This window comes from Condylura cristata, unplaced genomic scaffold, assembly GCF_000260355.1.
Source record: "Condylura cristata isolate star-nosed mole 26May11 unplaced genomic scaffold, ConCri1.0 scaffold00014, whole genome shotgun sequence".
Taxonomy (NCBI): Eukaryota; Metazoa; Chordata; class Mammalia; order Eulipotyphla; family Talpidae; genus Condylura; species Condylura cristata.
In genome coordinates, this window is record NW_004567115.1 from 38,323,888 (window position 1) to 38,347,191 (window position 23,304).

A 23,304-nucleotide genomic window follows, 5' to 3' on the forward strand; every position below is an offset into this window, starting at 1 on the left:
ATGCCTGTGCTATAAATATCATGAACATTTCAGTCAAGTAAATTCTAGTCAGGCTGCTCAAATGTGGACCATGGATGTGCAGGTGAGGGAGGGTGGCACACTACGCACCAACACCAATCATTATTTATGAACTCAACCCCATGGGAACAATATTAGCTGGAACAAAAGACGGCCATTTTGTAGAGTCACAACTGGAATATCAGGAAGTTCAAGTCACTTAGCTTAATGGAAAGCCTAAATACTTATGAGATATGAAATGATCTTTGGTTGCAAGAGTATGTAATGGTTCTGGACCATTTTAAATTTTATATCGCGAAGTAAGGTTTCTAAAAACTGAAGTCCCCTGAATTTTTGACTTAACTATTAATTAAAAAAGATTACTTTGCATTAATTAGATACATAGTATATAATCCCTTTTTCAAAGATGCTTCGATTTCATTTTGAAGAAAGAAATCAGTTTATTTTATGCCCAACCACATTTATGGTAGCCTCACAAAAACTTACTTGAAACAGTGTGTGAATCAAAGGGGATTAATAAATATGTATTACACATATTTATTAAATATTATTAGATATTAAATATTTATTAGATATTATTAAAATAAAGCAGCCTTGGTGAAAGACTACCTCCACAAAGTGTTGCAAGCTTCCCTGTCTCCTCTTTCAGATTAGAAAGTCAACATACTGATAGTTACCAATGGTTTGTTCACTAAATCAGTGTTTCGCTTCTTCTTTTACAAGAAGTAAATTCCCACACAACCTTCAAAGCAGACACTGAGGTTTTAAATGTATGCTAAAAAGAAAACAATGACTAGAGATACACAATAACCCTTTCAAAGTATATTCTACTTTGCCTATACACTGGGAAGTCAAGGTTGCGTTGCTAAGGGTGTGTACTGAGGTGACCAGATTACCGTGCCACCTGCCCATTCACACCCTCAGGAAGATTCTTGTCTGTCTGTTTGTACCTTAGTTTTCCTTTCTTAAAAGGTAAGGAATTTGTCTGATATTCTACTACCAGTCTGAGAACTTAGTCACTCCTAAACAAACACAGATTTATCAGGATTAAATGAGGGTAAAGGAAAATAAATGGAAAGACTGATAGTACTTCTAAACACAGTAGGCATTCAATTCGTTTACTTAAATTTAATTAATAGTAAAATTAATTCTTGTGAAGCAATTGAATCCTCTAAAGAAAGGAATTGGAAGAATTAAAATCTTCATGATTTCCAACAAAAGTATAGTTCAAAATGTCAGTTTAGTGTGTACATTACTTAAAAGGAATTTAAATAAAACCAACATAGAGATTATGGTGTAGCCAGCTGCACAAACACAGCTACTTAAAATCACAGTATGAGAGTCATGAAGTTGGAAAGGACCTTTGAGGACCTCCAGTCCAACCTCCAACAGCAACACAGCAAGGGGAGGACAATCTCTCTGACAGGAATCCTGCACTTGTGCGTACTGAAGAGAGCTGTTTGAGCTCTTCATTCTCAAAGACCCTATTGATATACGTAAACAAAGCAGCTATAAAACTGCCCCATGTATATTACTCAGCAACCAAAAAAGAGAAACACATGTCTTTTGCAGCAACTTGGATGGAGCTGGAAAAGATCATGCTTAGTGAGATAAGCCAGAAAGAGAAAGAAAAATACCGGATGGTTTCACTCATAGCAGGAGCATAATGGACCAGGAGAGAAAATAACAAAAATAATGAACAACCATATACCAGAGACATTTTGAGGGGGTGGAGTGGGGAACGGGATCAGAAATGGGGGGGGGAGGTGCACGTGATTATGGTGATGACACACGGGTGACTTGGTGATGGGAAACCCGCGGGGATTACAATTGAGATGGAAAAAAAAAATGTACAAAATGATGTAAAAATAAACTGTTATAAAATTAAACAACAACAACAAAAAAACTGTGCCATGTGCTTGTTCAGAGAAGCAATGACTATCTACTAAAGAATACTGGAATTTAAGGCCCTGATCTCTAGAGCTCTCGCTCTGTGTGTTCACAGGAATCATGAAGAATGATAACGCAATGCCGTTTTCTCTTCACATCTGCTGAGTCTTTTTTTTTTTTAAAAAAACTTTATTTGATGTGGGTGCAGGATTTTTATGCTTTCTCTGTTACCTGATTTGAAACGCATTTGTTTTCCCTTTCCTGAGTTTCCTGGCAGTGATGAAATATAAGCAGGGCTGTGGTGAACAGTATTCACTCAGGAGGGTATTTATGGTGGCCTGTGAAGAGCCACCATAAAATAGCAAATCAGGATTAGATGTTTTAAATATTTATAATTGGACTTATTTTAAAGAAATCGAAATGGTGTATTCTTAAGAGGCCATCCATTTAAAACAAAACTTCAACTGCTCACGTAAGTTTCAATAAAATATGGGTTCAAATTGGAATTTTAACCCTTGGCCATGTTTAGCCATAAAATATTGCATAATGGGATAGACACATTTACTCTTACTCAAAGTAAAAAAAAAAAGTGCAAACTGAAAAAAAATTCTCTATTTAAACATGGGAGTTAAAGATTCAGTCAGTCCATCAAGTTAAAAGCTGAGAACCTAGTGGTTTGACTTATGCTGAGAGAAGCCATCATTGTTTCCAAACTAGATTCCTCTTGACCCTTTAGTTTGATATTTAGAAATTTATATAACCAATTTGAGCAAATAAGATGAAGATTACCTGGTTGTACTTTATTGAGGTGAAAAAGCATAATATATATATTATGTGTGTGTGTGTGTGTGTGTGTGTCAACTATATATCATATATATTTCATAACAGATATTCCAGGTGAAGTAAAAGTAAATGCACAAACCACCCCTTAGTATATTTAACTTAACTAGAATTAACTAGAATTTTCCAACTTACCCAGGTTATGTGTGCAAAAAGAAAATGCATGTGGTCTTTGACAAATGATTTTTACTATATTGTTTTACTATATTGTTCATTTCTTTTACCTTACTATTAATTTCAAGATTTTTTTTCCTTTTAGGACGTGATTCTCAGTCACCAGACTCAGGTACAGAAATGTTATTCTGAATAATCATTACCCTTATTGGAAATCTTTTGTTTTGATTATTCATAACCACATTGTTGCCCTCACAATAAACTTAAATTACATAATATACAATATGCAGTGGGATATTAAATTGAATTAAATATCTAGAAAGAAAACTTCTTTGAAATGAAAATAGTTAATTAAAAAGTGACAAATGAATGTAGATATTTTTGTATCCAGTTTGTTTTCCCTTAATAAAAGCTTGGAGATCTTACAATGATTGAAATCAAGAGACACTGAATGGAAATGCTCCATATTCCTCTCTTGCAGCAAAAGGTTTTAGAAGCGTTCGACCTAACCTACAAGAAAAAAAATCACCACCTCAGGTAATTCTACATCTGTCTACTACACCATTGCTTTAGAACCTATTTTCTAGTAAGACGCAATGTCAAATGTACTTTATTTTAAATATGTTTTTGCTTTTGTATTTGCATTGCTTGCCATACTTGTATTTATAATATGGAAGACATGTTTTAAGTTGAAAACATTTTGGGGGCTTTTTCTGACCCACTTCATAAAAGTAGGTCAGTTACTGACATGTTTTGGTTATTTAATTCTTAAAAAATGGTCAGCTGTTGCTTTGGATTTCAAAGTTATGAAATCAGCAATGCATTATTTATTAAATAAATATGAGTTGTACAATTGTTCATTGTATTAACTAAAGGAACTCTGTGTTGGTAAGATTAGTAAAATATCATTGAAACAATGTGACTAAGTAAACACTGTGTGTGTGTGTGTGTGTGTGTGTGTGTTACATATGCCTCAGAGTTTAGAAAACTTATATACGCCTAATTTCGCAAAATGTCAATGGAGACACACTTTATAACTTTATATTCTCTATAAAAATTATTTCCCCAGAGAGGGCAATTATTGATAATAAATTAAATGAATTTTAGTAGCACAGAGTAAGCATGATCTTTCAATCTAGTCTAGCATAAGAAGGCATGACTGTTCTGCTTTCTTTAGGGGTAGGGTTGACATTGATTTCTTTAATGACTAACTGTGACTTTCCTTCTGTTTTTTCTTCAACATCATTTCTTTCTCTGAATACTTTGCCAATTCAGGCACCCCTTCCACCATCCAGAAAAGAGAGTTTAAGTAGCTCTTTGATAACCAGTCACACAAAGGGTGACATTTTAGATCAACTTGTGACTAACATACAAATTCCCTCCTGTAAAGAAGACTCTATAAACACAAAACCTTTGCAGAGAACTATGTGTTCTAATGAAGACACCAATCAGACAATTATATATTCTGAAGAATCTAACACAACTGTATCATACACACAAAAAATTACTAATTCACTACCTACACCTTCCAGTACAGACCCCCCACCAAATGTTGACATGAGTACCCCATTTCTACAAGAGGATTATATGCAAGATTCTCAAACACGGAGAATTTCTACATTGAAACTAATCCAGAACCAGGACTTAGGAAGCAGTATTCCCTTTAATCCCCCACAGTTTTCCAAACCAGTTGAAATACCCTCATATCTCAAAAAGTCTTGCTCACCACCCCCTAACCCAGTGCCTGAAATACACACAACATCTCTTTCCATTCAGATAGCTCCCCTTTCAGGACAGGATACTGAAAGCCACAAACAGCTACCTGAGCTTTCTTCAGAGACTACAAAGATACCTCTTCAGCAAGAGCAACAAAAACCTGCAGTTGCTGTGGCTTCTCAGTCCTCAGACTGCCAGGCGGTACTTTATACTTTCCACTCTCTTCTTACAAGTGTACTGTGGGGACCCTAATACTTCTGGTTTGCACTTCTTTGATAACCTAATGCTTCATTAGTTTTCACGTTGAAAGGGAAAGGAGAAAGAAACCTTCTTCCTATTTCAAACCCTATTAAATTATCTTAAATTTTTGAAATATTCACATCTTTTATCCAGACTTTGTGTTCTACAGTTTTTTCCTTGGAGATATTTATTAGGAATCAGTAATGATCTACTACCACTTATGACTCTGTAAAACACCTTAGCACTCAAAATATTTTTAAATTAAAACAAAAACATATATTTCTCATGTCTGACCTTTGGTACCTAAGTCTACTTTATTTACATGTATGTGATATCTTTAAGTGTCAATTATACTCACTTTGACAAGAAATATTTATCTTAATTCAAGCAGCATTCACCCCTTTTCAATATCCATTTTTACTAAAACTTGAATTTTTACCTTTTTAAATGTATTGCTTCAGAAAGTATATTAATCAGCTGTTGATAATCAAAATGTTAGCAAGGAAATATTTCCCTATATGTAAAATTCTCTGAAACGACTGTTCTTCTAACATTGTTAATTTATTTAGAAGAGAAATAGATGTGTTTATCAACAAACATTTGATAAACACCAACATCTCCTGCCTCACTGAGAGGACAGATAGCTTTGAAGGGGAAAGGACATCCAGGCAGAGTGAGAACTTTATGGTAGAAGCTTGGTGGATTGTTCAAGGACCAGCAAGGTTGCCAGTGAAAAGGAGAGTCAGGTAGTAAGTGTAGTGTAGAATAAGAGGAAATGCTGTGAAGGTTAACAGATATCAGATTATAGAATTCCCTGCAAGCTATTGCAAGGATTTCCATTTTATTCTCAATTCAAATGGCAGTCATTGCGGGGAGGGAGGGACCAGGGGTTTGAAACCACCACTATTATTGTTTGTCTTATAGCATAACAAAATCACGATAATTTGGTTGAGAACAAATATCACAGGGCAATAAGAAGAGTGAAGAAGTTGGCTAGGTAACTATTGCAACGATTTAAGTGAGAAATTATGGTGACACAAAGCAGAGTTGAAGCTGTAGAGGTAGTGAAAAGTTGGAATCTGAATGTTCTTTGAAAGTAGAGTAAATAGAACTTACTGACAGATTGTATGTGGGATGTCAGAAAAAGAGTCAAGAACAACGCCAAGATTTTAGGTCTTTGCAACTGGAAACGATGGAATTTGTTGTCAACGAAGACTAGATGACTATGGGTAGACAACTATGGGACAAGCAGATTTGCATAAAAGTGAGAGGAGACATGATCAATTTGAGATGTCTACCAGACATTTATGTGGCGAGGTCAAGTTGCGATTGCATCTCTGAGTTTGTAGTTCAGATAAAGGTTCAGGTTGGAGACCTAAACCACCAGCTCATAGGTGGTTTTTGTAGTCTTGAGACTGAATGAGATCACCATGGCATAAGTATAGGGAAAAGTAGCATAAGCACTGGGCCCACGTGCACTCCAGCAGTAAGAAGAAGAACTAGCAAAGACAACTACAAAGAGTGTCAGAGGAACAGAGAAAAATGTGACAACCTCAAAGCCAAACGGGAAAGTAAGAAAGGATGGCTAGCTCTGCTAATCTCTGTTGATAGGGCAAGTGTAAGATGTGCTTTATCTTACTGACTTCATAGAGGTTAAGGAGGACTTCCTTGAACCAGGCTAAAGAGAGACTAGAAGATCAGTTGGACAGTCAGCTCTTGGAAAGTGTTACTGGCTATTCCCCCTCCCTGAGGCTCAGTTACATCATATAAAATGAGGGTAATAGTAGCATTCATCTTGTAGTATTGCTGTGCAGTTTGAATAAGATACTACATCTAAGGAACTTGGCACAGTAACTACTACATGTAACACAAAAACCAATAAATCCCCTAAAAAAAATACTCAACAGCTATTGCTACTTTCCCAAGTTACACATATGATTGGGAATAAGAAATCTATTATTTTCAAGAATATTTCTTTTTTAAGCAGTGAATAAGAGTTTATTTCATCCAACCAGTAGTTTGTTCCAAGGTACATTGTAGTGTCTTTCATACAGTTTTCTTAAAGTTGGTTTAGAGCTGTGCAGGTTGGACTTAATGAAAATTGTGCTGAGAATATTTAATGTAAGATCTATCCTTTGGACATGCTTGTCTCATTTTCCATATAATTGGCTCCCATCATAGTTATCTTACATATGCAGTACTTATGTTCCACCTTCTGGAAATGTCTTAGTAAATGCCAAAAGTTGTAAGCTACACAACATGAATAAGCCACATACATGCTCTATTACAAGAAATCATCTTCCCAAGAAATTAGTGGATCCAATAAATAAATACTTTCTACACTTAGAGGTGAAAAGAAAACATAGATGTTCTAGAGGTTTCATTTACAAAATTTGTTGTTTTTCTCAAATACTATTAGTTTAGGAGAAAACTGTAGCCTACTATTAGAAAGTTAAATTTCTTCATATTCAATACTATGAAATATTGTTTTTAAGCTATGTGCTTTAATTTACCTCCTATAATGAGACAGAGAACATAAATGAGATATGTCACCCTTCTGTGACTATGTGAACAGATATCCTGCCACTAAAAATATCTCCTTTTTCTCCATGTCATTCAAATGAAAGTCTGAGCCAGAAGCTTTGAAGTGATAGGAAAAGCTATGCCCCATCATTTTCTCTGGCATCTATTAATGTTATGATCTTTACTTCACGAGGATAAACTTGCCCCTTTATAATGGAATAAAGTACTCAATCATTTCCCAAAGTCTCATTTCCACAGCTGCTACTGTACAGATGTTGGAGACCCAACAGGCAATTATTCTCACTACCATGTAGAAGAGGGAGGAACGCCTCTCTTTTGCTCCATGAGATCGAGATGTAAATGTTAAAAAAAAAAAAAAGAATAATGAGTAAATGTCAGCACTGTGGTCTGATAGAAAAATGTAGAATATAACACATACTCTTAGACAATCTTGACTCATCAGGACCAACCTAGACCCCTTATGTGTTTCAGTAGTGTGGGCAGTGAATACATCACAACTTCTTCTTGTGTGAGTTTATTATGCTATGAGTTGATCAGATTTTTCACAATTTCTACATCTCACGTGTATAAATGTTTTCCAAACAGTGACCAGTGGAATCTAGAAACCACTTGGGATCCCTTCTACAACATCGGAATCAATGAGCCTTCAGCCCTTTTTTATTTTGTCCAGTTTTAGGAGGAACATGCCCTCTGCTCTCTACTAGGTCCCAACATTGCCTCACATCTAACAGAGACCAGATTTGCATATTCCAGATATGCATCCTGGTTCTGTGGAGTCACTTGTCAACATCCAAACCAATACACTTTTTTCACTGCTGATCCTTATCCTCTCTGTGTGTCCAACCTGCTTAAATATTTGAGGAGTTCAACCCACACTTAGTGACTTCCTTCATTTGGGTGGGAGGAATCTTCTTAACATGCTGAGCGGAGTTCATTTGGATCTAGAGACTCAATGTTATCATGAAATACCAAGTGCGCTCTTCTAGAATATGAAGTCTATTGTAGTGTTAAGTACTGCCTCTTTTGTGGAGACCAGTGAGTAACCTGCTGGTGTTGCTAGTGCCTAGCTCCCTTAGCTGGAGAAAGTGGAAAGGAACCTAACTCAAAAGGTTGGTAACCCTTGACCATTATTCAAGCACTCTAACCTTACGTGGTCTTGAAAGAGGAAGATACAAGCCAGCTAAGATGTTTTTCTGCATTATTCCTATCTGCTACCAAATTCATGAAGATAAACAAAACAGTCCCTGTTTGAAGTTCATTTTTTCCCACTTCAAGATATTCCAGATGTGAGAAAATACTCTCTTCTTGCCTTTTCACACTTGTCCTTCTACTCTTTTCACATTTTCCTCAGAAAAACACATATAATGTGTTTTGCTCTTTTCCTGTGATTAAGATGGTATTTCAGTAAGGTGGAGATCAGGGTCATGTAAAAAGAGCCTGAACTAGTCTAAAAGACAATTTACATTTTTATTGCAAGTCTTTCAATGCTTTTGAAGGGATATCCCTTAAATTTTTTAGTTTTCCATAGAAATTAAAAGTGTAGTAGGAGTCACCAAGAAGCATTCCATCTGTTACCTACGCACACACATACAGAGAGATTCAAAATTGTGAGCATGTGAGCAGGTGGTAATAGAAAATCAAAGTGAAGTTGTTTCATCTTGTGGAGGGATTCTTTGTAAGAACAAACTAATGGAGAAAAATCATTCCTAGACACAACGCTGTACAAGCACCCTATTAATCATGACAATGGAGGTTTTAAAGAGAACATACTTTATTTAGGTTTTTATCCATTTCACATCCAAAGAATATGGGAAGCCTGTTCTGAGAAGGATACAGTCAAATTCTTACTTTTAAAGAGCAAAAAAGATTCCTTTGAGTGTATAACTCAAGTCCTTTTGCATGATGTGTGTGTGTGTATATATATATATATATATATATATATATATATTATATATATATTTTACTTAGCATAAGCAAGTAAATTTTCACTTAGCATAAGCAAAACTAAAAGGAGATTTGTATTATAGAGAACCATTTTAGTGGCTGCATTGTTGCAAGAAATCCCACTTACATTACCAACCCAAGATTGCATTAGAATGAATTCCATTCAGACTTTAACAAAATTCTAAGACTGCAAGTTGTAATTATTATAGTTTCATAATATTATAGTTTTCCTTAGAATAAAATCTACATTATAAAAATTTGCTCATAAAAAGGATATGTTCCTATTAAAACATTTTAAGTGCTGGATAACGTTAAGATTTCTGGCACTTAATTCTAAAAATTTTCAAACCATATACAATAAAAAAACATATCATTTAAAGTGAATATATTTAAACAACAACAACAAAGCTTATTATATAGAAGTAGAATGAGAAATTTGTCTTTTTACACAGGGTTTGAGTTTCTTATTAGAGTAAGGATGGTCATTAGAGTATCTATGAACCCCTAAAGTTTATGCAGAATTTTATGTGTATAAGAATTTTACATTTTTCTTAAGAGTAAGATCAATAACTTTCATCAAACTTTTTATGGCATCTATGACCTAGAGATACCTTTTTAGATGGAGAATTTTTTTTAATTACTCAATTAAAAGTCTGAGGAAAAAGATTATGATTTTTTTAATGAGATCAATAGCTAGTATGACATCAACTCCTACGAAAATGACGATTGGCCAACAACAACAAATGGTACCACGTAAATCTTTACGAGGCTAGATTTTTAAGTTTATATCGTTCTCTTTAATCCATCCCCCACCCTTGCACTAATAGTCTATCTCCCTTAGAACTGACACTACACCAAATACTAAAAAGGAACCATTTCTTCAAAAGTGGAGAAGAGGAAAACAAAATTAGCTTCCAAGGTGTGTCCATTCTGTCGAAGTTGCCACATCATCGTCTCTAATGTGTGGAGACATCGTCAACGTTAAAACAAATAGCTATGAAACCTTCAGTGAGCCCTCCCCTCTCCTCTTACAGACACCCCCATAGTGTCTTGAATGGAGACAGGAGATCTCTCCAGTCTCCTTTTGCTTCTTCCTTGTCTTACACAGCCTCAGTGGTATTAAACCTTGTCATTTTCTTTCAGTTTCTTTCTCCTTTCTTCTAAGATTTAAACCCAATAGTTGTTCTAACCATGTAGGAGATGTTCTCACCATCAGCAGCGGCTGGTTTTCCTTTGCACTTCGTTTTAACACATACGGTACCTCTATTTACACTGCTAGGCTATTTTAAAATGCATTTTTTCAGTACTTTATAATGAATGCAAAGAAAAGATTCAGTGAACAGAAAGGCAACCAAATTCCATTTCCACTTATTTGTTTCTGGTTTGATCAATCCTCAGATTCATGAGTCAGAAAAAAACTGAGGCCATCTAATTTATATTTTTGGAACATTTTCTGGAGCTAGACAGTAAGGAGAAGTATACTACAAGATTTTTCTAGAAATGGGAAAACTAATGCTGATGCACATCAGACAACCTGATATCATTTCACTGTCGCAAATACAAAAACTAAAACTTCAGAGGGACACTTCATTTTGCTGGTGCTCTCAAGCCTCAACCAAAATTATAACACAAGTCCGTGTGAAAACTGGTTTTCCCCCCCAAATACACTAACTGGATTCAGCTTCTTCATGTTTTCATGCTTTTTCTGTGTTTGGCACTTAACCTTCTCAAAGCATTTCCTTAAAGTGCCTGCAGATAAAACTGATGCTTTGCGTTCTCTGCCACATTGCAACAAGAGCTGTTTTTATTAATTGGATCATTTACATTCTCTTCTTATTTTCTCCTCAAACTCAGCTTGGAAACCAGAACTTAACTGCCAATGTGCCGGAGGTAAATGCTTCACAGACACACAGACAAACCACAGCAGAAGCCTCTTCTTCGTGCCCTCCTTCTGTGGTACCTCTTTATCGAACCACTTTTTCACTAGATGGTGGTTTCAGCCCAGCATCACTTTCCCTGCCTCTACCTGCTGACTTGCGGCCTTCACACCCGCACAGATCCCTGCCCCCTCCCCTCTGTGTATGTAACTCCCCTCTCCTCGCTCTGGAGTGCCTTACCCGGGGCACCACCGCAGGCGCTCCCACTACAGACTCCTCTGAGGGCAGGCTGTCTTCCCGCGCCTCCTCGGGCTTGTCCTCCCCAGCCATCTCAGATGAGCTGCTGATTGCCGACCCTGACACCTCTGACCGCTCTGAAACACCTTCCCCCACCTTAGATCAGAGGTCTGCTGTGACAGATGGCACCACCTTACTCACCCCTGCTGCCATGCATGTAATTATTCTTCCTTTGTCTCCATCATTTTCTAAACAGATCTCCAAAGGCCAAAAGGACTGGTTCTTCATCTGCCATCTCATTTTATCGCAAGGCATTTTTGTTCGCATAGGTGTTGATTAGTCAACTGATTCTATGTAGTCCATCAAGGAAATCCACTGCAGTCATCCTCAGATGTCTACCTTGGACTGAAAATTAATTCTCCTCATTCACTTTAGAGTTACACTGTTGTTCTCCCTCACCAGATGTACTTTGGCTTGCCTTAATAGAATATCTTAGAAATTTATATAGGCTTATGTATATTATGATGATTAGATTAGATAGAAAATCTACAATTGTTCAAAAATTTCAACCCAGTATTAACTTCTGGTAGGTAACACCGCCTCGGAGAATCAGGAATATGTCCTGTGTAGAGAGTTATACCGTCTTGGTCGTCACCTATGTGACTGTTGGTGGCATAATGCTACTTCTTGCTCTCCTGTCACTAACTGGCTAACTCATCTATCGTATAGGATTGAAGGATGTAAACAATCTTAACCTATGTAATAGAAATTTAGACCCGTGGGTTTTTTTTTTATCATGCCAGTATAGAAATTTATGAACATGTTATTATTTTATATGTGAATAATTTATCTTACATGTAGAACAATGCATAAATATTTCCGATGTATATTATATCACATAAACATGTCTGTATGGTGAGCTGCAGTCCCTAATACATGATTTCTGAATGACTAACATGCTTCCAAATTTTACAGCACAGATTTTTCAATTGCATATAATATATAAACAATGACTTCAATTTGAAAAGCACATAACTTTAAGCAAACCATGGGTATTTTTTTCTAAACTTGACTTCCTAATGAAATTAAAAAAAAAATTCTGATTGATTTTATAATTAAATTCCTAGATAAGATTTTAGTTTGCTGCATAGATTTATCGAGTATCACAATATAAATCTGCAAATTTCACAAAAGGATAAAGATTGTAAGTCATAAGTTTTCCAAAATACTGCAATTACAGGAGAGAAAGGGTGTTTTTTCAGTATAGTCACTATATACTCAGTGATACTTTTGACAGGTCTTGGTATCCAATGGGTGGGTATACAACTTTGCTCTGAAATGTTCCCTTTAGTGACTGACTATAGGCATCTCCCTCTCCGAGTTCACCATCACCCAGGTTGCCTCCCTCCCTCTGGTGCCAGAAGCTCAGCCAGCATAAAATCTTAACAAATGTTAGGATTTCTAATCAGAAATACAAAGCAGCAATAGTGAATTCATTTACATGCTAAACTATTTATCTTTCTTTTTTTTAAGACTCTCCAGTAGCCTGAGAGGGATACATGTAGTCTTGTGGGCATAACTGGAGCTGTTTGTAACTGAAATTAAAATCAAGGAGCAGTTTGAGTTTCATGAGTTGATTTTTCATAATAATATTACTTCATTAGTAAGTTCCAAATTGTTTTAACATGATGAAAAGTAAATATGTTTGCAAAATATATATATATATTTAGTCCTTAATCAATAGTATAGCAATGATCAAAGATGGATTTGGGGCAACTTCCCTAAGTTTAAGTGAACTAGTAATGTAATTTTTTTTAAAAGATTTATTTCTTTATGCATACAGAACTGGGGTATAGGTCAGAAGTGTAGGGGTGGTGAGAGGATTCACCAGAGACAAAATGGGAAGCAGAACAAGCCAACTGACGAGTATACTGCTGAGGGGAGCAGTGGGCAGGTCAGGGGAGGTCTGCCACGCCATGTGAGTGACCTCTGGGGCAGGGATCGAACTCATGCTTAAGTGGCTTTAGCTTCTTAGTGTTGTGCTTTAACCCGCTGTGCCACCAGGGAGGGCTGTGATAGCTTTTAATGTGTATTTTCTTGCTTTTGAGACATGTTATAATAGCAATATTAAAATTAGATTTACAAAGTTCAGCCAAACTTGGGCAAGACTGCAAAAATATTCTCAAATAACCCATCAAAGGCACATAAAGCCTTTGAAACTTTTGTGTAGGAGGTCAGAGACTCATGGTCATTTGAATGTCCTGTGCTCTTCATAGAGATGACCCTCAAGACATGGCTTTAAGATATGAGAGTGATTTCTGTAACAACTAAGAAAGTACTTAATCAATAAAGCACAATCTCTATAATGAAATGCTTATTGATTTTAGGATAGTTGTGACATAGCTACAAAGTAATAAAATTAGTTTTATTCTAGGTCATTGGAAAACAACTACTTGAAAGTGAAAATTATAGAAATATGAAATGAATTTTCCATCTGTTTCAAGATGATTTAATAGATTTTAAATTTAAAAATACAGAAAGCTCACAGTATAGTTCTTTATGTACACATGTGTGTTTGTGTGTGTATTCAGCTGTACAATCCTTTTAACTAAGTGCTCTTACTAATGTTTTGTCTCATTTGCATGTAATATGTAATCTCTACAATGCTTAGGGCTGTGTTGTGGAGAGATAAGCTTACTTAATGGTGGTGAGCTCAGTCTCTGAGCTAAGCTGATTCAATTCAGTTAGGATGTGTATCTAGCGAATATCTGCTATGTTATTAGTACCAGGTTGCTATGTTATAAAAGATACAGATATTGAAAAAGTATACATATATGTGTACATCTCCAATGAGAAGCATGAAAGAGGGAAGAGTATAAGAGGGAAGGTATAAGATACTCAGCTATAAATCAATCACATGTCTTCTAATGTTTTGCCAGGTATTCATTCTCCAAGAATAGATTGCTTTGTGATGTGTAAATCCAGCAATTGTGTTCCTTCCATGAGTCACCTTTCCCTGGAAACACTTATTCACTTCAAGGATATCCCCATTTAAGACTAAGAAACAACCCCTTCCCTCATGTCACAGACCATTCATTTCAAAGCCCACATGTAGAGTAGTGTGACGGTGCTCTGACCACTTAAGTCGTGGTTGTAAGAGCAAACTTACATACACTGGCACCTCCTGATACCTCTGGCATCTCCCCTGGCACAGTGGCATGCCCACTGGTCAGCTGCTCCCATATTTCCTACTCGCCTCCTAGGCCCTCTGACATCTGAGAAGGTGATCTTTAGAAATAAAAAGACACAGAGAAGGTATCAGGGGAAAAAATGTGCCCTGCCCTTGTAGACATCAGTTTGCAAAGTAAACAAGAAGTTGACACGTTGGTTACTGTCATGTGAACAGAAGTCTTTTGCTGTCACATGAAGGAATGGTGCTCATCAGGGACTCCAACGTTTAACTGGATGTCTTTGCACTTCTCTTAGAGCCAGATAACCGTGAATGGAAACTCTGGAATTGCTGTGAGTCCAGTGAGTTATTATCAAAGGCCATTTTCCCCGTCCGCTTACTCGCTCCCAGGTTCATTCAATTCCAGCCTTGTCATGCACCATGGCCGGTCGCTTGGTGAGTAATTTGATTGTCATTATTTCATGACAATTTCAAAATAGCAGGTACATGAGAAAAACGTTAAGTATCAGAGTAATTTAAAAAAAGAGAGAGAGAGGATGCAGGAGCATTCAACACATTACTATCAGTGACCTTATCCCTACCCCAGGGGAGCAGGTAAGGGTAGGGAGTTGGACCTTGGAGGAAGCAGGTACCCAGTTTTCAAAATGCTGACGCTTCTACATCTGAGTTGGGGGAGGCCATTAGATGTTGGGGGAGGTGGGGTAGGAAGAGAAAAAAGGGCTGGTTGGCCAGTGGCATGGTCAGCCCACCAGGATATTCACCTAGTGCAGTTTCAGCAAAGCCATCTGTGCAGGGTAGCCCATTCTTTGATTAGAGTTTCATTGCAGAAATTTTTTTTGATATAAAGTACTGCTTTAACCATTAAAACAATCTAATAAGAGGAGGTATTGCCTTGTTTAGTAGTAAATAATAAAACCATTGCTTCCCAAAGTAGTTAACTACTATACAAACTAAATCTAAAAGACCATGAGCTAGGGATGTGAGTTCCTTTAACAGATAGTGCATCATCTTATAGTGGAAAGTTAAAAATTAGAGGGAAGATATAACTCACCTCCAGAACAAAAAACAGTGAATTTGACCATTCATGAAATGTTAAGCAACAACTTTCATGGGGCTCATGAACTCTTTGAAACCTCCTGGCAAGAAGCTGAGCTACTTAAGAATGGAAATATTTTTTAAGATTTATTTTAGTTATTTATGCATACAAGAACTGTGGTGTAGGCCAGAGGTGCAGAGGGGTAAGAGGATTCACAGAAGCAGAGTGGGGAGCAGAACAGGCAGGTCCAATGAAATACACTGCTGAGGGGAGCAGCAAGCAAGACAGGAGAGGTCTGCTGCTCCATGTGGGTCACCTTTCTGGCCAACTCCTGCCATCTTGGTTGGCTATAGCTTAATAGCACTGGGACTCAACCCCTGCACCACCAGAGAGGCCAGTGATAGGAACATTTTGTGTAACAAAATGCATTAGGACAATTTAACAAATAATATAACGAATATTTCTTAGTTTTAAAAAATGTAAAAGGAAAACCCAAAATATTAGCAAAAAAGGACAAATCAAACTGCCGTGTGAATTTCAACTGAAAAAAATTTCCCTGATTGTGAACAGCAAGAAGTCTTCAGGGCAGTGAGAAAGGAGAGCAGCCAAGCAATGAGGGTCCCCCGCTCACCTCTCAGAAGGGCAGCGGGAGGGTACAAGTCCTCTGGCCATCCCCCCAAGTCACAGGGTTTTATCTGCTGTTCTCCTCTGACAGCAGGCACCCCTCCCAAACACCGCTTTTTGGAGAGAGCCTGATGCCGTTAATTTACCCAGGATCATCTTCCGCCCAATTCCAGCACAGACATTGTGAGACCATCTTCTCCAGTCAAACAAACCTCTATAACTAGATGACTTACATGGACCCAGGAGAGTCATTAAAGGAAAAGCCAGATATACTTATGTCTTCTCTGATGCTGCTCTGGGGATCATCTGTGGATCTTACAGTGATGTCCTTTTAAGTAGAAGAGAGTGGAAGTTCCTTATGCCAAAATGTCATCCTTACACAAACAATCTACAGTAGAGTTCTGTAATGGGAGTGTATTCTATCTAGATTTTGTGTGGATCTATGCAGGATCACACACTTAGAGTAAATGATTCTAATAATATACATTATCTAGAAATTATTCTAACCATAACATTTTCCCAAATAATGACCCAAGTCTGATTTCTTGCCCCATTGCCTGACATCATAAACATGATTCCCCCCTCCCATCCTACTAAAGCAGACAAATACTTGAGTGTAGACAGGCTTTTTATATTAAAAGTTATCAGTAGGTAGATTTTACATATAAACTGTACTACATGGAACAAAATTCCTAAATAAACATTGAACAAAGTCCATTTGGTCAATGCCAAGTCCCAAGAAAATATAAATCTGTTCCATCCTAGAGAAACTTTGTTTAGTTGAAGACAATAGACTGCAAAAGTGAGAGTTATGAACCATATAAGAGGATAATAAAATAAAAGGCTAAACTGTTTTTATATAAACTATAAATAGTATCTTCACAGTATCTTATAAACACGGTGTAAAGACAGAGTTGCTATTGTTTGCTTAGGCTGAGACGTTGCACCTGCTAGGTGCTCAGAGATACTTGTTGCTTGAGAGAAATATTAGTTTCATGGTTTCCAGTCACCCCCTTTTTTGAAATTAAATAGAAAACCATAGCCAAATATCACACTGTTTCTTAATTTTCAGTTGCTTGAAAAAGATACTGCATTTACAAAGAACAGTGTAAAACATGGGTTTATTCCTAATTTTTCCATTCTTCATTAGATGAAAATACTTTTGTATTTTGTATTTCAATTTTGAGCAAAATTGAAAATAAAAACCATAGTAATAGTAGCAGCATTTATAAATCTTATAAGGTGTTAACTTAGAGATCTAATCTTTATCCTTATAATAAATTTTCTAAAATTTCATTGTAAAATTTTATATAAATTTTCTATAAACAGTCATTTCTTTTGAGATCTTTATCATCTGTGGAGGGAGGGGTATAATCAATCAATGCTACTCTCAAACATCAGGACTGTCCCATAGACACATAAAAAGAGAATTTCCTAGTGACAAATGTGATAAGCCATGACAAAGAATCATTTTTGGTCATTGATGTCAAAACTGATTGGAGAAAAATAGGAAGACACATTATCAATTGTACCAGGTGAATGATAAAAAGTTTATTTTCTTAAATATCTGTGAATTAATAGTGGAATACATCGTACATGTATGACCTGTTTCTGATTAAATTATGCTGAAAGTTAATAAAGATGGCATGAACATAAGAACCTGATAAATCTCATCTAGTCTATATGATTCGTGCAGTTTTTAAACTCAAGAGGTGAGAAGCCATAGGTTTTTTTACAATAAAATAAAACCAAAGCTATTACCATCATCATGGCTACTTCCGTAGAAACGAATGCTAACAATTTGCAACCATTTATTTATCCATAAACCTTCACATCCAAATATATGTCTGCTTATGATATTTTCAATGTGATTTTTATTTTAACTTTATTTTTATGAAAATCTCCATCATAGACTCAATAGTCCTATCTGTTGTACTAATGTAAATTTTAAAATAATATGAATATAATACATTTTATAATAATAAATAAACATAAAAATGAATAATGTTGATGTCATTTATAGAAAAATATAAGTTATAAGAGAAGTTTGCTAAACTGGTCATAGTTTCCGCCCCCCTCATAAAATGGAATCCTCTCCACCCAACGGTTACTAGAAGGGTAAGATGAGGCTATGTGTGTACAGTGTTTTCTTGACACAGTGGCTGCCACAGGTCCAAGGTCCAACGTTCAACAAATGTTCTTCTTCCCCTCACCTTTCTACATAAAATGGTGAGGACCTTTCATCCGTTCAATTCAATATACACGTTAACAGTGAGTGACTCAAATTTAAGGTAAATGAGTAAAAGAGATGGTGCTGGAGATGCAGGCTTTCTGTTGCATCAGCATAAATGTACTCAAGCACCATTCATTTCGGATGGCTGACACATCCCCTAGAGCCTTTTACCCCTACTTTCCCCCCACAGACTCCACAGAGACATATCCTCAGCATGTGCAGTCCCTGGACAGCTCGATGCCACTGTACAGGTCGTCAGAGGAAGAGAAGAGAGTGACAGTCATCAAAGCCCCGCATTACCCAGGGATCGGGCCTGTGGATGAATCTGGAATCCCCACAGCTATCAGAACGGTAAGAAATGCCAGCAGGGGCTTGCTCGGGGCGGTGCAGACTCTACAAAGACTGAATTGTCAATGGCTTTGTGCATTCCTAGGGTCTTATATAATGAGGCTTGCCCTCATGCCATGGAAGTCCTCATGAATATTATGCTGTGTGTGGCAGAGGAAGGGGACTGTCGACTAAAGATAATGACCCGGTGTTTTTCTTTTTTAAAAAGTATGTTTTGTTCAGTGTCATTGTTTTGTTTTGTTTTGTTTTTTACCTTTTGCCAGGGGAGTTAGGACCATAGAGAAAAGTAAAGGAAGGAGAAAATGTGGATTCTTTAGCTGCCTTGAATTCCCATGTGCATTGCAAATAGCCCAGTGGTGTGTTGCTTGAAATGGATGTGTGTTAACACCAGGCTACGGGAGCTGTGAATTCAGGGAGAAGATGGGAGTGGAGGCTGTTAATGTCGTGGAAAGGGAATGCACGGTGGAGGTGTCCCTGCTCAGCTAGCTGTGCCTGCTGAGAGCTCTCTGGGGATGACAAGTGAAAGTGTCTGGATTTTTTTTTTAGTCTTTAAACTCTGCCAAGGCATAGCTCAGGGCAGGGCAGCCCCTTCTGGCAAAGCTCCGGTAGCAGAGGCGGCGAGTGAGAGCTTGGGAGTGAGAGCTTGGGCAGGCAGCTGCTTGTGACCAAGTCCACTCGCAGAGAAGGTCTGCGCTGCCTGCGAGAGGACTGAGGAGACAGCATGAGAGCCGCAGCACCTTTGCAGGTGACATGGGGGCGGGGCGGTGGCGGAGGGGCGCTCTGGCTGCATACACTCTGCCTGCGGACCCCCGGGTGTGGGCTGGGTGTTGCCAAGAGCTGCTTCGCTGAAATTCAGAAGGGGAGAGGGAGGACACCGAGACAATAGTGGCCAGAGGGAAAGAATGGGGAAGAGAGCAGATCAAAGAGCCTCAGTCAGATTGGAGCCCCTAAAAAACGGATTAGAGACAGATTACCCCGGTTTCTTGCCTCCTTGAATTTGCTTTGATTAATTTGTTCCATGCATAAAGAGAAGAGTTAAAAATCAAATATTCCAGGAATCTGTACTCAAAGAGTAAAGCTGGATAGCAGTCCCTGGCGTTTTAGACTAATTATGGTCTGGGCAGGGTGACTGTAACTAGTGTTGGAAGGGATGATTGTCATATTTAAGGGACAGGAAAGTTCAGGGATGGTGACTCACGTTTTTAACCTTACAACACCATGTCCTGGGTATGGTGTTTTGTCGTTTGTTTCATGCTTAAGTTTTCTGACTCAAGTGGTTCAATTAGATTCTTTCCTAATAATGTAGGGACACAGTGTCGGCCAAAATGGTGTTGTTGGTTTGAATTGAGCTTTTGAGGCATATACATTTGCAAATTAGGAAACTCCTGCTTCTGTGTAAAGATTAGGTCTGAAAGGATTGTATCTGAGACCTCTGGGTGGGTTTTTAAGTCAATACATGATCTATAAAAAATGATCCAGTAAAGCTGGTTCCATATGACATCGTTTTCTTGATTAGCAGTGACCTTACTTGTTAGTTTTTAAAAGAAGAAAGCTGAAGTGCTGGCTAAAGATGGAGCAATATTAAAATGTTTACATTGTTTGTTTACTGCCAAATTAGAAAATATATATTAAAAAATACATATCAAAAAATTAAATATTCAATACTCGATTCCTTTCTATAAAATGTAAGCAACCCAGAAGTTCCTTAAAAGGAACCATCATTTTTATACACAACTATACTCTTATTTAGACTTTTCAAACTTGACAAAGAAGGTGAACCCTACAAAGGTCTGGCAAGGCTCTTCTCTTACGCACACCTCCTATTTTTCAGCCTTGCAGAGTGCATCCCCAAGTATAGCTGTGTTTATAGGCATTGAGTCAGGCTGTCTCTGAGTTGAGCAGGCCAAGACTCTCCAAGGTTGTTTTTCTTCCTCATTTGTCTGGGAAATAAATGATCAGATTCAGATTGCTTCGCGGGGCTTTCTGCTCAGTGTATCCTCCAGAGGCAGCACTGCCTCAATGTCCAGTGCTGTGGTACCATTTCAGACAAGCAGCTAATACCAAAGAAACAGGATTTTGTAAAGTAGCCTGGAAACTGTAGAAAGCCAAGAGTCAAAAAATGTACCTTTGTGTTATGAGAAGAAACAGAAACTGTTCCACAGTCTGCTCTCTCTCTCTCATGTGACCTGGGATGTCTGTGTTAACCTTTTGCTGCTTTTTTTTTTTTTAAGATTTGTTTTTATTTAGTTATTCATAGAAGAACTGGGGTGTAGGCCAGGGGTGTGGGGGGGGTGGGAGGGTGGAGGTGGAGAGGATTCACCACAGACAGAGTGGGAGCAGAACAGACAGATCTACTGAAATGCATTGCTAAGGGAGCTCACTGCCATTCTTACCCATGACAATCATCGCATGGGTTCCCATCCCATGAGACTGTGTAGTGAGGGCCTCTAGTTAAATGAAATGCAAGATTCTTTTCTCCCAGTTCAAGCATGACACTATTGAGGATTTCCAAAGCTGGAAATGGACAAAAGGTGAACAGAGAAACTATAAGCTGGTGCATAGACATTATGAATCTTTTCCTTTGGGAGTAAGGGATCTCTGCGTACTAAATCAGCAGAGTTCCAGTGTTTTGTAAATTGTAGGAAGGTAATTCAGGTACCTTTGTTCAAGGTTATAAAAAATCAGCTAAGCGGGCCCTCCCTGGTGGTGCAGCGGGTTAAAGCACTGCACTGAGAAGCTTAAACCACTTCCACATGAGTTCGATTCCCGCCTGCCCCGGAGGAGTCCACATGGCGTGGCAGACCTCTCCTGACCCGCCCGCTGCTCCCCTCAGCAGTGTACTTCGTTGATCTGCCTATTCTGCTCCCTGCTCTGTCTCTGGTGAATCCTCTCACCCTCCGCGTCTCTGGCCTGTACCCCAGTTCTGTATGAATAAATAAATAAATCTTTAAAAAAAAATCAGCTAAGCAATAACTAGTAGGTACTGTCCATGCAAGCTTCTTTTGAAGAATGTGTACAAAAGCAAATTTCCTCACATTTAAGTAGACTTTTACTTAATTATAGCATTAGCCACAACAATATCCTTGGTGACATTTATAAAGGGAACATTAAATGCTGAGTGTGCTTCTTTTAGAAAAGGACTGAGAATTTTAGTATTCTCTCTTACCAGTTTCATATTCCCCTTTGCCAACCAACGGGGCATTTCTGGCATTGCTGGACTCACCATATAAAGCTAGCAGATGGCTCAGCTGAGATCCACCCAATATGTGCCCTCCAGCAAAAGAAAGCAAGAGAAGGGGGGAAAATCCTGTCTGTCAAATTACATTGCCATATACAGTGATAGAACTAAATTATTAGGCTTCCTCATTGCCATTGGTGTGTCCAGATATGGTTGAAAACATTTTTGCATAAAGTTACAACTTATTTTCTCCTACAGAATACTGTAAAGAAAATAAGGCTCAGTGAAGGAGAATTCAATAATTTATGATCCGCTTCCAACTACTTTGTTCCACCAGTAAATAACAGTTCTGCTCCTTCCTTGTGGCTCAGTTCCCACTGTTTAAATATAATGCAAATTAGCAGTCCCCTCAATTTTTTCATTGAGCAAAGCACCTAGAAAGAATGTAGAGATGATTTGCAACACCTCAAGTCAACCTTAATTGTTAGTCTGTATCTGTGGTGATCACCACAATCATAGATTCTTAAAATCAAAATAATTTAAATACAGCACAAAGCAATTTCCAGATGAAACATGGAAGGACCATATAACTGAAAGGAAAACCAAAATACAGTCTCTCAAGTTCAAGACTACTTTTGTGGCAGTCCTGATTTTTTTTTACATTTTATCTCAAGAGAACTGCCTCAGGAAATCTGGTATATTTAGTTGCTATGTACAGAATGGACGAATTGCTTCCCTGAGTCACTTGGAAATGTTGAGGTAACAATCTTGCCAAACAAAACCTGTAGTTATGATTATAAAAGTGTATGTCTACACTCATAAATATACAATAGTGTTTCGTACTTACACAATAAGGTGGAGTTCTATCCAAATTAACCCAAATTTAATAATTTTATTCTATAAATATTTGACATTTCATGTTGTTATTATTTATTGGTCATTCTTTATATTCTGCTCATTTCTAAGCCTTTCTGTATTGCCTCATTCAATTTCTGTAACATCTTATGTCATTATATCATTTTAAATAAGAGGAAACTGAGGTTCTAAGAGATTACCTAGAACTTTCCCAAATTCTTATTGGTAGGAACTATTAAACCCTTTTTAAAGGAACAAAGATTTAAGATTAGGTTAATATGACATTAATTTCAACTTTTCACAAACCTGCTGTTTCTATCATGTCAAAAAGCCTTAGTGGCATAAACAAGGAACTTCTGCTCTCAAGGAACTTAAAATTTGGCAAAGTAAATACTGCATATTTTATTATGCTAATTTTTA

The 23,304-nt window shown here is 37.5% G+C and overlaps 1 protein-coding gene across 8 annotated transcripts in view; it reads left to right on the forward strand.

The window, feature by feature from the left end:
* The window catches only part of SORBS2 (sorbin and SH3 domain containing 2), a 194,678-nt gene that overhangs the window by 116,954 nt on the left and 54,420 nt on the right, over positions 1-23,304 (forward strand). For 6 of the 8 annotated variants that reach the window (XM_012724884.1, XM_012724885.1, XM_012724886.1 and 3 more), the window contains 4 exons: positions 3,008-3,034; positions 3,344-3,399; positions 14,907-15,045; positions 18,694-18,854. In XM_012724884.1, coding sequence (XP_012580338.1) covers positions 3,008-3,034; positions 3,344-3,399; positions 14,907-15,045; positions 18,694-18,854 — 383 coding nt within the window. Of the gene's footprint in view, positions 1-3,007; positions 3,035-3,343; positions 3,400-14,906; positions 15,046-18,693; positions 18,855-19,480; positions 19,597-23,304 lie in introns of those variants that run through there. The other 2 variants (XM_004682361.2, XM_004682360.2) reach the window with 1 other exon arrangement.